Source organism: Lycorma delicatula, chromosome 6 (assembly GCF_047948215.1).
Source record: "Lycorma delicatula isolate Av1 chromosome 6, ASM4794821v1, whole genome shotgun sequence".
NCBI lineage: Eukaryota > Metazoa > Arthropoda > Insecta > Hemiptera > Fulgoridae > Lycorma > Lycorma delicatula.
This window is the reverse complement of record NC_134460.1, coordinates 102,751,444-102,770,385: the sequence shown is the minus strand read 5'-3', so window position 1 is coordinate 102,770,385 and position 18,942 is coordinate 102,751,444. Positions and strand designations below refer to the sequence as shown.

General features: G+C 27.0%; 1 protein-coding gene across 2 annotated transcripts in view; it reads right to left on the bottom strand.

Annotated features, from left to right (window-relative positions):
- Window positions 1-222: 222 nt before the first annotated feature.
- Window positions 223-18,942, bottom strand: part of Pgant7 (N-acetylgalactosaminyltransferase 7) — a 47,220-nt gene continuing 28,500 nt past the window's right edge. Inside the window, exons 8-12 of one of the 2 annotated variants that reach the window (XM_075368226.1) lie at window positions 17,102-17,323; window positions 12,373-12,471; window positions 11,498-11,623; window positions 5,712-5,848; window positions 223-5,304 (exon numbers count right to left, since the gene is read on the bottom strand). In XM_075368226.1, coding sequence (XP_075224341.1) covers window positions 5,298-5,304; window positions 5,712-5,848; window positions 11,498-11,623; window positions 12,373-12,471; window positions 17,102-17,323 — 591 coding nt within the window. In that variant the 3' untranslated portion in view covers window positions 223-5,297. Of the gene's footprint in view, window positions 5,305-5,411; window positions 5,849-11,497; window positions 11,624-12,372; window positions 12,472-17,101; window positions 17,324-18,942 lie in introns of those variants that run through there. The other variant, XM_075368227.1, reaches the window with a different exon arrangement.

Genomic DNA, 18,942 nt, shown 5'->3' with positions numbered 1-18,942 from the left:
TATTAATCTCTTAAAATTTATGAAAATAACAAAAGGGGGACAAGACTTCAAAAATTCAATTTTTGTTGGTATCTTTTCAAGAACTTTATATTAAGTAATATAATTAAATATAATTTTAATTATGTTAAAAATAAAATCTTATAAGCAAAATAATTTAATTAGTTTTGAAAAATATCACAAATGACAAATTTTTGAGAAGTTCAATATTAACAGAAAAAGTAAAAAGTACACAAAAAATCCATTTTTTTAATTTTTGTACAGAAAGTACAAAAACTCATGCTGCATAATTAAAAAAAAAAGAAAAGAAAACACTAGTTCAGGGTGTTTGATTAAGAACTATATGAGAATCCTGCACATACTAATAAACAGGAGTGTATCATGAATTGATACAAAGCAATTTCAAAAAAAATCCTTAAAAATAAACAGTATATAGGAAAGACTATTAAATATAATACAAACGACTTACAAAAAAGAATTAATACAGATTAAAAAATAACTTATGAATATGAAATTATAAATAATAATAAAGAAATTTATAATATGTCAAAGTTATTGAATCAATCATTTTCAACTGATGTAGTGAGAGAGCTACAATGAACCTGACAGGAAAATTTATATCAAAAAACACATTACGTACAGCCAATGAAATAATTTTTATATGCTCAGTCATCTAGAAACATAAAAAGCTAATTGTATGGCCATTTTATCTATATGGGCTATTTCTACCAACTGACGGTGGGAATTCCATATAACTACACTAGTTATAATATGACAAAGCTAACTTTTAACCAGACAAGGGAGAACTGCACAGTTTATGTTCTGCTTAAAGTTTCATAAAGGGTGATATAGTTATCACATCTACTGTATGTACACGATTCGATCTTAATCATGTACACCACACACTCTAAAAGTGATAGCAATAAACAAAATCTCTATTTCTTTTATACAACATATGTTTTACAATTAATTTATCAAATAAAATTAATTAAATCTTGGGAATGTAATATGATAATTTTACGAATCTTCTGCATGATGGCCTAGATACTACCCTTTGCCATAGAAATCATACTGAATGTTGCAATTATTTATTTAATTGAAGTGATAAGAAATAAACTGTAACTAGCACAATATCATTACATGTAAACTGAATATTCATTTTATATTGATAAAATTTCTATAATAAAAAATATAAAATAATGTGTCTGAAAATAATAAATATTGCACAACAGACAATTAAATTAGAAACGACTGAATAATAATAAACATGTACAAATAAATTTTCTAATGGTCTGGGAGAAGATACTAGAGGACTTCAGTTTATAAACAAGTATAGTTCTCTGAATATCTAGCTTGCAGGTTGGCTTTACCATGCAGTAACTTTGTCACGCTATTATCAATGATAACAATAAATAATAATTATCCATAAATTAATTACATTTTATTTCAATAAAATAATTTATATAACATTTATAATAATTAATTTATTACTCAACAAAAACCATACATAATATGTATATGAATCTAAAACGAAAGAAACAATTAATAAAAACTCTACATACAAAAATACATAAACGACCTAAAGAAAATCATCCAAAAAATGTTATTTTTTAGAAAATACTTAAAAGAAAATACTGATTAAATAAAAATACAAATTCTACATGAAGTCAAGTTTAAAAAAATAAAAATATTAAATAATTTAAATTTTGTTTATTTTTTCAGTCTTAAAATTAATACACTAACACATTCAAATATTATACGAAAATCAGGAATTATTTTTCTTATGTTTCTAATTAATTTATAAATAATTTGTTTCTTTTTCAAGGCACTAAAATGGAGGACAAAATATAAACATTAATTAATTTTTTAATATTTATAATGTAAGGGATATTAACTGTAAATAATAATTAAATGAATATCATGAATTCCCTATGCATTATAAATTATGTAAAATTTACAACTAATTAAAGAATAACATTGCTCGATTTTTTTAATAAAAATACTCATTCCAACACATTTTTTTTGTCACATAATTTGTTCGCTGTATTTTGTCTAGTAAAAATAAATACTTATTCTATTAACTATTCTGATTGGCATAATTAATTATCAGCAGCCATTTTGAGACGTCAATTAAATTAAGCAATGAATATAATAAATTGCTTTTGCAATATATTTTACAAGTAAATATAATATTTATAACATAAATTTCAGCAACAGAGTTTTCTTAACCATACAAGATTTTAATGAAATGCAAATGTTTTCCATCCATAATTATTTATCAACAGAGAGGATCATAGTACACAAATGCATTTTAAGATAAAAACCATACTTTTTGTTTTTATTGGTTGTAGGACATGATTCTGATCATTTATCACTTACCACATAGACTTGATTAAAATGATAATATAATAACTTAATATTTTGTTTAGAAGACAGAATATTCTAAGCTATTATAAAGTTTAAAAGAAAATCTTGTGCATAAGTCAAATTAAAATCAATATTTAATAATAAATTAATTAAAATTAATATTAAATGTCACAATGTTTGGAACAACCAACTAGCCATTAATCATTTTTTTTTCTTATATATAGAACTCCCAAATGTTTTGTAATATAAGAAGAAAGGTTTAAATATAATAAAAAAAATTAACTATTAAAATGAACTACCAAACTGATTTACAATTTGAATAAAACATGTTACTTAAATGACAAAAATACTACACAAAATTTAAATTAATTTTTAAGTCTCACTAATATATAAACTATATAATAAGAAAATTCATTGAGCAAGAAATCTATGTATCAAAAAACTCTACGTTATTATTTTAATGAAGATTTTAATAGTCTAGATAAAATTAACTATTTGGCAGTAATATTTTACAAATACTTTTTAAACATCTGTTATTATAAACAATTATTTCACTAAAAAAATCATCTACACAATTCATATTTAGCAAACATAAATAATATTTAAATTCTGTTCTAGAAAGTCATGACCAAGGTTAATGAAAATTTTTCAAGTAGTGAACACCATTTACAAGCCAAGTGAATATTTTGAAACAAGTCAAGTACATAAGATCATATTTTTTTATACGCATCTAGACAAAATGAATCAACAGCATCTACATTTTATATGCAATTATGCTATTACTTTATTAACTACTATCGTAATGTGCAACACTCTTGAAAAATATGAGTGCATGTAACATAAATTTTTTTAAGTAAAATTTTATTAATATAATAGTAATAATAATAATATTTAAAAATTGTTTTCCCACAAATTAAAATATAAAGTAAATAAAATTAATCAGATTCAATCAGTAAAATGGATGAACAACATCAAGTATAATGAAATGATGAATGAAAAGCCAGCCATCATTTCTAGTAATGAACAGACAGTGATCAGAAAAGTGACACAATAGTTAATGATGGGCATATCTGAGAAAAATAAACTAGGTAAGTGTTAAATGTTGACTGAAAGATTTACAAGTTAGAAAGATTTATTGTGTAATTATTTTATAATATTTAGTAATACTTTCATACATGATTTTAACACAGATTCCCTTATCTGTGTTTTATACCAGGAAATATTGATAATCGTAAGATAAAAATATCTAAAAATAATAAAACATAAAATAAATTTTATATTTTATGAACGATTAGTTCTGAAACGATATTCTAAAATTACATCAATTGGTTATATAATCTATACAAGTACTGATTTTGATGACCCATAAAAACCATATGTACTCAATTCTACTGCCAAGTTTAAAATGCTTAAACTAAATGGTAGCAATAAATTTTTTGTTTGAATACAAACATATACGTGTACCATACTTTCACCAGCCCTGGTCAAAACAAGTATCGCATAAAATGCTTTAAACCTTGTCAAACAGAAACAACTAATTATTATTTTCAATGTTGCCAAAAAAGAAAAGAATGTAAAAACTGATAACAAGAAAAATGGATATTATACTTTAAAAACTGTAATAAAGCAGAAAAACTTATATTTTAAAATTTAATCTTCTTGCAATACATTTGCACTATTTAGAAATATATGCACTATTATAAACTAAGTTGAAGTGAATAATATACATATTTGTACTAGTATTGGTAGTACTTTATGTATCTGCAAGTATGCAGATTAGCATACACAATGGAGAGGAACTAACATTGGTGCAAACTCAAATAACTACACTATTTATAACAACTGCAATTAAGGATGTAGGAGTCGTGTGTATTACATACTATATAGTCGTGATTACTAAAATATTTCAAGTATATGCTATTTTATATATTAATAATTTTTCTCAAATGATTGTAACAAATTTATTAAATAATTATAAATTATTTTATACTTCTTTACCTTGTTTGCAGTTTTTTAAGAAAATATTTAAAACAGTATTATCTTAGTATTTATCTTAGGGTCCTTCAAGGGAAAAACTATATAAGATTTTCACTACTCAGGAAGATGTCATCATTTTTTCCATTGTGTATATGTTAAACTTTAAAAGTTTCTACTCACTTGAAAAACTAAAAATTTAGAGGTTACATTGTGAAAAATGTAATTTCAATTTAGACTGTTCCGGATATATATTTAACCACACTTTGGCCAAGTTCTTTTTCTAAGCACCATCCTTAAGGATAAAATACATCAAATTCCAGCTTCCTGCCAACTCAGGCAGTAAAATAATTAGAGTAGTAGTGTTAATGAGATTTTGTTTTTTATTTTTTAAATATTGTACATTAAAAAAAAAAACTTTAATTCATTAAGTAATTAGTTAAACAAAAATCCAGAAATAAATAAAAATAAAATTACTATGTGCAGTGCAATGCAATTATTGTTATTATAATTGTACATAAAAAACATATTTTTTCATAGAGAAATATTTTAAGAATTAATAAAAGAGTAAACAGCCAGTTATCAGGATATAGTGTGACAAGACAAATCAAATAGACTAATGTTTCCAATTTTAATTTTATAGACTAATGTTTTAACTTCAAAAAAATTAGTATAAAGCAAAAAATATTAATCATAAATAGTTATGTGCAGTAGGATGAGCTGGTCCAACAAGATAACAGTTAGTATGGTTGTTCTTACATGTCTATAATAAAAGCTAACATCATTAATACAATTATATTCTGCTTTCTTATATGAACAGAATATATATATTCTGTTCATGTAATTCTGTTCTGTATATATATATATATATATATATATAATTTTTGCAATACACAAAACTATTTTAATTAACAGTTAAATATCACACCTCTTCTGATCAGAACCAAATAAAAACCTCTCTAAACCCTGTAAAATAAAATACAAAAAAATTTCAAGTAAACTGAAAATTTTATAATTTATTTTTAAGCACAATAAAAAGAAATGTTTCTTTTTGTATAATAGATATTAAAAAATTTATAGTACAAATGCATGTTCAGAAGGTTTATAATAAAAATAAATATTTATTAAATACATTTTTGTTTCATAAACATTTAAGAATGTTTTATACAAATTTAAAGTTACAAAAAAAAAAAAAATACGATAATAATTTGAGTGTGATGTAAAAGACTAGAATAAAAAATACAATAAAAAATGGGAATACAATCCATAAGAAAAACTTATTAGAGAGATAAATTTTGTTTTTGATCTTTGATTTTATGTTGGAATGGCATAAAAACCTTTTTTTGCATACTGAATTTAAATTAATAAGTTACCATTTCGGGTGTATTTCATTAAATGTCCACTGCTGATAAGTATTAACTGGATCACAAGGCATTAAAGATAAATGGAATGTTTGTGGATGTAGTGCAGCGCACTTTTTATGTATCCTATGGAACAGTGTATGTGCAGTCTGAAAATAAATAATAAAATTGAATTTATACACACTTTTATAACTATAACTCTACATATTACAGGTATATAAATAACAAACCTACGTACCTATTTTTACTGGTACCATTACCATTACATAGGTAACAATAATTAAAAACATGCACTTAACTAAATGCACCATTAAGAAAATACTAACAATAACAAGCCTTTATTTTTCACCCATTTCCCATTATCAGATAGAGTAGAAATGTTTAACATACAATCATATCCACTAACAATATGACAGTCAATTAATTGACAATTAGTGAAATTGTAACCAAATAAATTTTAATATGAAGTAAACAGTAAAAAAACAAATGTGCACTTGCTACAATCGTAATAAGTTGTATACTTGCTGATGTCAAAATGTTTTGGATAAACCTTTTACAATGTTAAGTGCTACTTTTGACTATAAATTATGTATAAAGTATCTGACTTGAACTGAATGAATCATATCAAAATCAAGAAAAAATACTTATAGTATCTTAATGAAAAACATATGTTGGAATTTTGTATATTGCACTGAAATCCCTACCATACATAAAATTCAAAGTTTGAGGGCAGACAAAAAATTATATTTTAGTTATGATATGTATTTATCGTTAATACATTGATATGTATACACTGATACATTGTATATGTATACATTGATATCGTTAATACACTGATATGTATTTATCGTTAATACATAACGATATGTATTAACATATCGTTAATATGTTAATACATATTAACATATGTATTAACATATGTTAATAATGTGCTATTTTCTTAGTGTACTAAGAAAATAGCTTAGTACACTAAGCTATTTTCTTCAGAAATATAGTCGTGTACTGTAATGACATTTCTTCTCTTATGGAGACACTTTGCAATGAACATAACCCAACAGAATGGCACATGTTCAATGATTCCTCTAAAGTCAGTTTAAAAGCTGTGCTTCTGCATAATGGCAATAAATTCCCATCAATACCTGTGGCTAACTCTCTGCTAGTATGAAAGAAATATGAAAACTTTAAATTTATATTGGAAAAGCTTAAATATGCAGTGTATGAATGGAATATTTGTGGTTTGAAGGTAATTGCACTTATTGTTGGTCTGCAGCTTGGTTATATAATGTACTGTTGTTTTTTGTGTGAATGCGATAGTAGGGGCAGAAAAAACATTTCATTAGAAAAGAATGGCCTAATGTGAATCACTCATTCCTGAACAGAAAAATGTGAAACATGACCCATTTGTAATCCTAAAAATGTGTAACTACCTCCGTTATATATCAAACTAAGATTAATGAAGAATTTGTCAAGGCCATGGACAAAACTCCTGGTTTCATGTACTTCAAACAGAAGTTTCCTAAAATCAGTGATGCAAAAATTAAAGAAGGAATATTTATGGGACCACAAATACGATCACTAATGCATGATGAAAAGTTTGAGGAACTATTGAATCCACTGGAGAAAGCAGATCGGCAAACATTCAAAAATGTTACTCAGACTTTTTTGGGAAATCAAAAGGTGGAAAATTACCATGATATTTCAATGATCTTATAACTTCTTATAAAAATTTGGGTTGTAATACGTCCTTAAAAGTACACTTCCTGTACTCGCACCTAGAGTTCTTCCCGGAAAATCTTGGCGCAGTGAGCGATGAGCTCAGGGAACACTTTCATCAGGAGATTTCAGCAATGGAAAAAATGTATGAAGGCAAATGGAATCCTAATTTACTGTTTAATTACCTAATGTTTGAATATTGTATAATTAAGAATGGAGAAAGTATTAAAATGTTTGAAATTATAACTGCCTGTCTCTCAGAAACCTTGGGTGATGGGGAGAAATCATATTTGAATTCAGGAGAAAAAATACTACCAGCATCACATATTTTTCTTCCCGAAACAAAAAAAAAATTATTTTTTGCTCCTCAGTGTTAGCGTTACTATCTTGAAATAAAACCATATTGTTTACACAATGCATTCTTCTGAGGTGTTCCTCTTCACTTAATTCTTGAATTATAATCTTCTTTCCATTTACGTAAAACACCTATATAAATTGTTACGTAAAACACCTATATAGTTGTATTAATTCTAATCAGATAATTATTCTTCTTATTGTTCCTAGTAATCTAGCTCAGAGCCCAAAAATGAAGTAGAGAGTTCCAATATCTTTGTAATTTGTTGAAAATATTCATTTATTCATTAAGAATGTAGGTAAAAAAGGATAAGAATAATAGTGTCTATTATTCATCTTGATATGATTAAGCAATTTATCTTTTACAATAATTCTTACAGTGGTGTTTCTATATAATCCTCTGATATTAATGAAATGAAATGGCTAAGCTTTTAACTTTAAAATCGTCCATAATCTACTTCTATTAATGTTACCAAATACTTTTTCAGTATTGATAAAAGACAAATGAGTGTCAAGGTTAAAGTCCGTTCTTTTTTTCTATTACCAGTTTCAAAGTGAACAGGATCCATGCAAGTTCTCCCTTTTCTGAAGCCCAATTGCTCCTCTGTAAGTAAACAATCAATTATATTTTTCATTCTGTAATTCAACATTACCATATATAATTTGTAAGCTGTATTAAAAGACTAATGCTACAATAATTTTGACATAATTTTCTACTTTCCTTCTTAAACAAGGTAATGTCTCTAAATGTTTTCCATTCTACTGGGACTTGACGTGTATTCTCACATATATTGCTAAAAAGTAAAACCCAAGATGCAACAAAATTTCATTATATTTAATTCCATATTTATGCTATCTGGCTCCATCACCTTTCTATTCTTCAGACTCTTCATCTCATCCATCATCAAATTATCTATATTCATAACTTCTGGCATCCAATAATCATCATTCTTTTTAGGTTCTGATCATACTAAAGTTTACCAATGGTTTTTCCAATTAGTCTCCTCGGTACAATCAATCTATACATTCTCTCAATAGGAGATGTTTAGAGCTTTTAATGTTTTATTTGCTACTGCTTGTAAAAGTCATTTACCATATAAATCATTTTCAATCTTACTTATGAATCTTTCCCATGACTAATGGTGAGCTATGTACTATTCTTTTAGTACTGTATTTACTCGCATATGAAGCACACCTTTTTTCTTAAAAACTAACATGAAATTTATAGCTGCAGAAGACATGCAGGGACTTCTAAACCATTGTATTACATATTGTGGTATAATATACTAATATACAGTAGTAACATAAACAAGTTATAAAGTGCATTTTAATTACTTTTTATTTCACATCAGTAATTTAATATTGAGTCACATCTGTTATGTCCTAATTGCAAGCACTTGTTTTCTTACATTCAAGATATATACAAGCAAGTATTTGCTGTTTCAACAGAGATGGCAAAATTAAAAGCTGCTCAAATTGTGAAGGAATTTCAAATACCAAAATTTTAAAGTAAGTCGAGGGTAGTTAAATTATTTTATCAATAAGTATAAACTATCAATAAGAAAACATACATCTATTTGTCAATATTTGCCAAATGCCTTTGAGGAAACACTTTTGGCCTTGTGGAGACATGCAATTCAGTTACGAAAAGAAAATAACTTTTCAATGGAGGAGATAGGAAATACCGATCAATCACCAGTTTATTTTGATGTCCTGGCAGATTCAACAATTAATGCTGTCAATGATAAAACTGTTTGCTTGCATACTTATGGTTAAGAAAAATAGCAATCTACAGTCATGTTGACAGTACTTGCAGATGGCAGAAAAACTTCCACCATTTATTACATTTAAAAAAAACACCCTTCTAAAGGATGAAAAATTTACCTGTTGGTGTCATTGTTACATACCAAGAAAAAGGATGAATGGATAATGTACTAGTTTTAGTGAGTAAAATGTGTGTGGAATTAGCAACTGATGTTCTTTCAAAAATTGATAAGTATGTTAGTGATGGACAGTTTTCAAGGACATGTAATAGACAATTTGAAAAAAAAAACTTTAAGGAAGTAAAACAGTGCAAGCCTGTATTCCTACTGGAATGACATCATTTCTCTACTCAATCAATGCTTATATTAATTGGCCTTTCAAAGCCCACTTGAAACATTTTTATTGAGAGTAGATGGTGACTACAGTCCGTGAAACGACTCCTACAGGAAGACTGAAAAAAAAACAGAGTATGACATTAACATCAAGCGAATCTTAGCTGCATGAGATCTACGTCATATGATTTGGTTGTGAAGATTTTCAAGAAATGCTACATTTCTAATAACCTAGATAGAAGTGAGGACTCTGCCATGTGGGATGACATCCATATTTTTTACAATGTATTTTTATTTTTATGATTATATAATGTAGTATTTAATAATTTAATTTTAAAGTACATATTTTAGTAATTCATTTTTACTGTCCAAAAAATAAATAGAAATTAATTGAAAATGTTACATATTAACTTTTTTCCCAAAAACTACACCATTATTTTTAAAGTATATGTCTTACGAGAGGGAGCGTATCCAAGTAAATACAGAATTATTCCTTTAAATAATGTAAAATTGCTTATTTTTTTCTAAGAATTTGCTAAAAAATTTTTTTATGCTCCGCTTTTCTTTTTTTTCTATTTTTGTAAAAAATAGACATAATTACATTTTTTACTATATAATATAATAAAAAGTGTAAATTCAATATAAAATATCCCTTTCGGCATGCCAGATGGCGGAGGTAGATTTCACCGGTGCTAATAGGGGATAAAAAAGATTTCCACCTTAAAGTTAAGAAAAACTTCAAATTTACTCAATACGACACATTTTACATGTGAAAATGTGTCACTTGTTTATCATATGTTTATATTCTTACAATTCCAGCAATATTTTGGTCATCCCTTGTCGTAAGGGTTGGTCATATCAAAATATGTTTCAGAAAAAAGTTTTAGGTAATGTTTAGAGGACTAACAAGCACTTTAAACGATACTGTGCCTTGGGAGGTATGATTTTTGTTGTCTTCAAAACCCCATTTTTCCACCCCCTGGGCCAGTGGTTGGTGATATCAAAAAACTTTATTTACATAGATTTTAGGCCCTTATCTAAAGAATAGCAAGAACTTAAAACTAATTTGATATTTTACTTAATAAGAAAGTTAGAAATATTTTTTTTTCAAAAAGGCCCCCCTTATTTCTATCCCCATGGTCTGATTTTGGCCATTAACAAACTCAACTGAGATTTTGGGATGAGTTATTTTTAAGGAACAATTTGAAAGTGACTGATGTAAAATTACAGCAGTTATTATGTCCACAAGAAAGTGAAATATATATATAAACTTTTGGGCTGACGGTAGTTTTGGGGTCTGGGGGGTGTGAAACGTGAAGATATTTCAACATTTTCTGGAAGTCGAATCATGGTACCCATTACAATAGGTAGCTTTCTAATTAAATCTACCTAAAAAACTGATAGTGTAATGTTAGTAAGTTACTACAAAGGACTGCTTCTTTTATGCCATACTGTAAACTTAGAAGAAATGTTAATTTCTTTCTTAATGCTAGTGAATAGCAAATTAAGGGACAGAATTACTTGTACCACGTAATTTTTTAATATGTTTTACTAATAATAAACAAAAATATAACATACTTTACGTGCAAATTATATTTAAATGGATTTAGCTTTTACAATATTAATAGGATTTACCTCATCGTATTCCCATGGTCCATTTACTGTACCTAAACGACAGAATACTAATTTAATGCCTTGGGTATCAGCATCCACACACCTCTCACCAACACCAAGTTGTCCTTTAGCGTTAAGCCTTAATAACTATAAAAAATAAATATAAAAATATAGCATAAAATAAGTGGTAAATTAAACTAGGCAATAAAGTATCTTAACATTCTGAGCAACGACTACAAATAAATTCAACCTTGTGGTTTATTTAGTGTCATACAAAATGGAGAATTAACATTAAACTTTAACCTTTTAAAAATAATGGCAATAGTGTAAAATCAAAAGTTAGATGTAAATATTGTAGCAAAACTTTCAATCATGTGTCATATAAAACTAAACTTAATGTTTATATTTTTTTTAATAAGATAATATATAGGGTTTATTTTAGGGAATGAGGTGACAGAATATTCTAATTTAAACTGTCAAGAAATTCTATGAGAAACAGCAGGATATGTTAATTGATAAAAATTTTCTCTACTATCTAACACAGATATCTCAAATTTTATATAATTCTTCTACTAAACACCTACAACAAAGAATCTACACTAATTGATGAGCAGAATCTAAACTAATATCTTTAATTGATGAGCACTTTGTTAAATACCAAAGATCTAGTGCATACATATAAATTATAATAAAAACCAAATACAAAATCAACTTTGTACGCAAAATTTAGACAATGAAATATAACTCATATAGGTTCTTAACAAATAATCATGTTATCTTATGAAGAAAAAAATGTAATCACATGTTTTTATATAATTAAAAAATAATTTAAAGAAAATAACACCATCAATAAACTATAATATTACAATACAGAAAAAATAACTAATTTAATTTACCTGGTTATTTCCAAATCCATGACAATGTGACATTCCCATAAGTGCAGGAGGTGAGTGACCTAATGTATCCATACATGTCTGGCTAGCAACATTGTGTAACTAAAGAAAAAGGAAGAAAAAACAAAAAAAAATATTTCAAAAAAATAATTAAGCTACATAAACTTAATGCACTTATTTTTAAAAAAACTTATGAAACTGATGACTGGCCAGCATACATATACATATATATATATATATATATATTTCTCTAAGGTCATCAGTGTTTCTTTTGCTGTAAAACTAAATTGTTTTTGATATCAACATTAACTCTCTCCCAGTCATTATTTGAACTATCTACATGGTGGTAATTTACCTTATTAATTTGAAGAAACGTCGATTCTAGGTTGATCCTTCACTCACATATTGTTCATTTTATTATCACTACAGCAATAAAATTTGGTCTATATTTAAAAAACTATCATTAATAATTAATATAAAAAATTCAAATAAGAAAAATTCAACTACTTTTTATTGAGATACTTCAACACGTCTCTCTTGATGATACTCAAGAAAACATTTAACTCTACATAATGGGAGGTTGCACTGTATACACTTGAATGAAGATCTAATTCCTCTTCTTGAATGACTTTTTATCTTTTTAGAGCTACAAAGTATACAATTCTGAACATATTTTTCAAGTTTTATGAGCTGGTGGGATGATTTTGGGAATTTTATTGCAGCTGGAACACTTTATGTTCTACTATGTCTTGAAGAGAAAGTTCCAATGAGTTGTGAAGATTTTTTCTGAATGTTAAATTTGTAAAACAATGTTTATTCAGGGCTGGAGACTTATCTAACTCAATAGAATCTTGTGTAAATCAAGATGAGGGCCATAGTCATGTACAAATGAATTAGGTTTTGTAAAATTATTTGGATTTACCCAGTCAACAGCTTAACATAATCTATTACCACCTCTGGCCCCATCATCTAAATTTTTGTCATTATTTCTAGAATCACTGTAGTCACAAATATTACTAAAACTAACAGAAGAGTCACTATCACTTAAAAACACTAAATCTTCAATATCACTGTCAGAAACATGATCTGCACTTGTAGAAGCAATTTTCATGTGCAATGTAAATTAGTAACGAAGTTTCAAAACAAAACACAGCTGTTCATGTCCAAATCAGATGGTTAAAAACATTGTACTGTGTTACAAATTAAAAACAACAGTACTGTGAATAGTATTATAAAGGTTTAGCTCAGAAAAATAAAACTACATAGCAGCAATAGGCCTGTATAGCTGATTTGCGACTTTGTGTGTCATGACCAGAAGACAATTAACTATCACGATGAAATTACTGTTTGTACTGTATTAATGTAGCTCTCAGTAATGACATGCTTATGCCTTCTTATAGTCACTAGATAAATGAATTTTGTAGTGTATGAAAAATGACATGCCTGACCACTTCGCAACAGAGATTTGCAATAAAATATAATAAATAGTAAAGAGAAATAAATAAAATTCATATTCATACTCAAACACAATTGTTTTTGTACTTTTGAACAAGAATGAACCCTAGACAAAATTTTTTTTTGAAGTTAACATGGTGATCATTACTACTTCAGTAGATTTATTTAATAAGTTATTATAAGTATACATTAACAACTACTTGGTATTCCTCAGAGTACAAAATCTTAGTTATCAAGGAAGGAACCAACCCTCAGTAAGAAATCCAAAAAAGTAATTTACACACAAACTTTTACAAATTTATTTGCTTAATTTTAATCTCCTGAAATAGTTTACTAGAATTCATCCAGAAAAGCCTGTATTTATAAAATGAGGGGAGGGAAAATTTGTGTATATTTACTTTAATTTTCATTACTTTAAACTTGTTGCTAAAATAAATAGTTCTGAGCATGCAAATTAAAGAACATTTTACCAAAAAGAGAGCAGTTTTAACTTCCTAACCTAATACTTTATATAGTAAAACCTGAGCAAGTAAATTTTAAAGATTTATTTTTTATCAAGAGAAAGCAGTCCTCTGATAAATAATCCATTTTAAAAAGCTGCAGACATTGCTAAGGTGACAATCACGTAAATTGTTACGCTTTGTTAAAATAAGTTAATTCTTCAAGTTTCAATAAAAGTTATGTGAATTGCATTTGCATGCAACTCCATATAAACAATAGAACAGACACAAATAATAGATACTAATTACATTATTTAAAAGCATAAGCCTAATTTACTTTAGGTTCACATGTAACAGAAAAATAAAACACAACTTTGTAGTTATTTACTAGTGTAACTTTAATTACACATACAATACATAAATATTCTCATTAATAAAGATTACATCACTTGTTTATTAAATGAAAATTGTGATATAGTAAGATATAAATATGTTTAGAACATATCTTTACTTGAACATGATAATGAAAAACTAAAATAAAATCCAGCTTAAATTTCAATAATTAAATTAAATTATTATTACTTTTTTTTTGAAATCATAAACATGATTTTATCAGATTAAATATTACAAAAAAAAAAGAAGACTAAATAAATATTACATGCTCTCTTTTTAAGCTTTACTGAACCCAATAATGGAGTTATCTGGGTAAATTTACATGTGAAACCATTCTAAGATTTCAATAAAAAAACATTGATGAAAGGAATCATTCATTCAGATCAGCCCAGCAGTTCTAGAGTTAACATTAGAATGTACTGTTCTTAACTGAAGTAAACTCGTAAATGTTTGCTTAATATTTTTCTGTGAATAAGAAAATAATTGAATAAGAAGGAAAATATAAAAGGAAGTACGAAAAAATCAAGCGTTTCTTTTCTTTGTAAACTAAAGAACCTAATATTAGTTTACGCTTTGTAAAATATCTTGTAGACTGGGCATGAAAATAATATGATCCAAATTGGTTACATTTGGATCATGTTATTTTAACTGTTCAGTAGTTCCTGCGGTTGATGTTAATACTTTAAATATTATTACCAATTAAAGTGAGATGTTATGAAAAAATTCTGAGAAAAAACTATTAAAAAAATCTCACTTAAATTTGGTTACCACCTGAAGTACTTGGCTCCCATTTTTAGTCCCCTTGTGCAGCAATAAACTGATCCTAGTGCTTCTCTCACTTTTATAATGTTGTGTTTTTTTAAGTATAACCAAAATATTTGTGACTTACACTGAATCTTGTCAAAATAAATAGTGTCAAATCGCAATCTGTCAACTTGAGTTTAAGCTTGTGAAAGAGGAAGAAGTTTCTAGGGCCCAAATCCAGAATTCAGTAAATACAGTAGTGTGTGGAGTGATGTTTATGATGTTGAATCAAAATTACTCACATTTTGTAAATTGTGAGGGTGGAAATACTTTCATTACCTTTTGGCCACTGAATGCCTCAAAACAATACAGGAGAACTTGACAATGTGTGTAACCGGCAGGAATACATGTGCATGACATAAAACCCAACCGTTGTGAAGATAACTATGAGCATGCCTTTCACTGCATTCCTCATTTGCCTCTATTTCTTCATTCTTTGTTCACTCTTCCATTGCAAAGCCTGCTGCTTAATCACTCAGCCTAGCTGGTGGTGGCTCTTGAAATGAAGTTTGGGTTACCTGAGGCTTGGTAATGAGATCATGATAAATGCTGATATGGTGCTTCTTCTTGAAGATCAGGAACCAGACTTGAACTTGACATGTGAATATTGCACATCACAGTTGCAAATCACACATTGATAATGACAGAAATTTGGTGATGATCTTCATGCACTTGCTGCCTAATTTTATTCTAATTTTTAAGGGCTGTGATCATGCAGGGTCACCTATTTTTTCTTCATTCACGAGAGATTAGTCTGCCTCCCTTTAAATGGAAGTGCCACTCAAAACACCTTTACTGGTTCACTTTTTTATTTCTGCTGGCCTGCTGCATCACTTAAGAGGTTTGTCATAGATTTTTCAAGTGTGACTTAGAATTTGATGCTACCTCTCTTCCACCTAATCAGTGTATAGCAACATTCTAGCAGGACCTGTGCACATGGTTATAAAAACTGTGTAAATAGATCCTGACATATACAAAATGATTCAGCATGATGGTATCTGTTTACTGCTGTTCCTCATGCATGTCTGTACTGCAATCTATGTTTTTTACCGAACTAATCTTTGATTTTTTTTTTTTAATGCAGCTTACAAGTAACGGATCTTTAAACAAATGCATAAACAATTTTATAAAATAAAGTCACGTTTAAATTAATAAAACATTCTTTTAATAATTATATTCAAAGGTTATGACTTCATAAAATATAAACATAATTAAAACATATGTTCTCCAGTTTTTTTTTTTACTACATTCATATTATGTCATAAAAATCTTAAAAGCCACTTTAAAATGATACAGTTGCTGGTTCAAGGGTTAATTTTTTCCATTTAAATTAGCATTATTAATTATTACAATAGCCTTATTAATTGTTATGACTGAATTATTTTCTATTCAGACATGGGTAGAGCTTCCCTATAAGTGTTAAATTAAAGATACATCCTAGATTTTAAACATCACTAATTCAAATTTATCCAATAATTTTTGTTGATCAGTTCAGTTTTTTCTTGTGTAACAAGTAAAAGTGAGATTATCAACTGATTATTTTAAGTTTTGTATGAAAAAAATTTCAAACTACTGAACAAAATTATCAAGAAATATTGTGTGGACAATTCAATTTTACAGAATAGATTACACAAACTCACCTCTCCCCAGTGTATATTTGGAGGTAACTCAGGAAATTTTTCAACGACATCATAAGCAACATTATCCATATACCACTGAAAGTTTTTGCATTTTAGTCGTTTTTTTAAAGTAAATTGCTCTGTTAAGTCACCAGCATCCAGATATCGTGCAAGTGGTTCTCTGGTATAAAAATATTCTTTATATTTATCATCAAACCATACCTCAATTACTCTTTTGTAATTCTGTAAGAATATAATAAGAAAGAATGATAAATTTAAGAATATAATTATTTTAATTAATAAAAATATTAAATTTAAAAAAACTTGTAATAATTATTTTAAACAGATATACTTCAATTTATTTAAGTAACCACCAAGAACATTTTTTTAAAATGCAGTTTATATTTAGAGGTAATTTTTACTTATATAGCAACAGTGGGTGTTTTTTAAACTTAGATATATTTTTCTTACACATTTCTTTAAATAAAGTTAATAATGATTACTTTAGCTAATTCTATAAGGTTGTTTTAATAAATTAGAAACAGGGCTTTTTATTATATTCATTCATCACATAAAGTGCAAACAGAAATCTTGTAATCTTTGTAGCAAAATAAAAATTATTAAGCCTATCAAATTTCAAATCTGGGATCCAAAATATCCCAGATCAACATAAATAAAAAAAATATTACTAATATCAATTAAAGTCAAAATTTCAATAATTAATGATATTTATATGATTTCAATCTATGCACTACACTCCTTACAATTATTAAAATATTTTTTTAGAAAAAAAAATCATATGAGGAAAAACGTATATAAGGATCAGTAAGTTAATTAGTTTTATATATTACAGTAAACTATTTATAAGATTCTTACAAGATGGCCCAGCGGTACAAGACTGTTTTACTGGTCCAAATTTTTTTAACAGTCAATTTTGTGTCAATAAAATTATAAGATAATTAATAATAAAATTAAGAAATTAAAAGAGCAGAAAAATTATATCAGATATATACGAAAGAGCCTTTGCCATATATATATATTTTATATGACTTAAAGTTAATGACTGGTAATAAATAAAAAGTAAAACAAAAGAGAAATAAATGCTCATACCACATTTCAAAGCAACTAACTGCTTTTAAAAATTTGGAAGTAAAACTAAACACTTATAGTGGAAACTTTGTGTCCAAGGTAGTCAAGGTAGCTAAATCAACAGCAGTGTCTTTACATGACATATATGATGTAATAGTATATAATCTTGAAGAAATTATCAAATCTGAGATGATGTCAGTTTTATATACGAACTATAAAAGAAGAAAACATTTCGCCAAGTCCAATATTATGTGTAAATATTTTAAAGCATATCGTAGAAAGTAACTTCCTCCAAAACTGCAGATTAATTTTAAATCTTTTGTTCTAATTATTTTAATTTTTGTACTATAAAGGAGTAAAATTTTTATACAAAAATAGTTATTTTATTCAACATACTTTTTAACACATTCCTCTTTTGAACATATTTTTTACTTAACTAGTTTTTTCTCTACTTGTTTCTTATTTAAGTATTTAAGCCATCCGTTATAAAATACATTCAATAAATTTTGTTTATATAAAAAGAAGAAGTCAGACTTCAAAAAGAGTGTTATTGTCATGATACCAAAGAAAGCAGGATCAGATAAATGTGATGAATACAGAACTATTAGCTCAACTACTCATGCATAAAAAATGTTAACTAAAATTCTGTACAGAAAAATTGAGAGGAGAATAAAAGTGTTAGGATAAGACCAATTTGGTTTCAGGAAAAGTATAGGGACAAGGGAAGCAATTTTAGCCTCAGATTAACAGTAGAAGGAAGATTAAAGATTAAA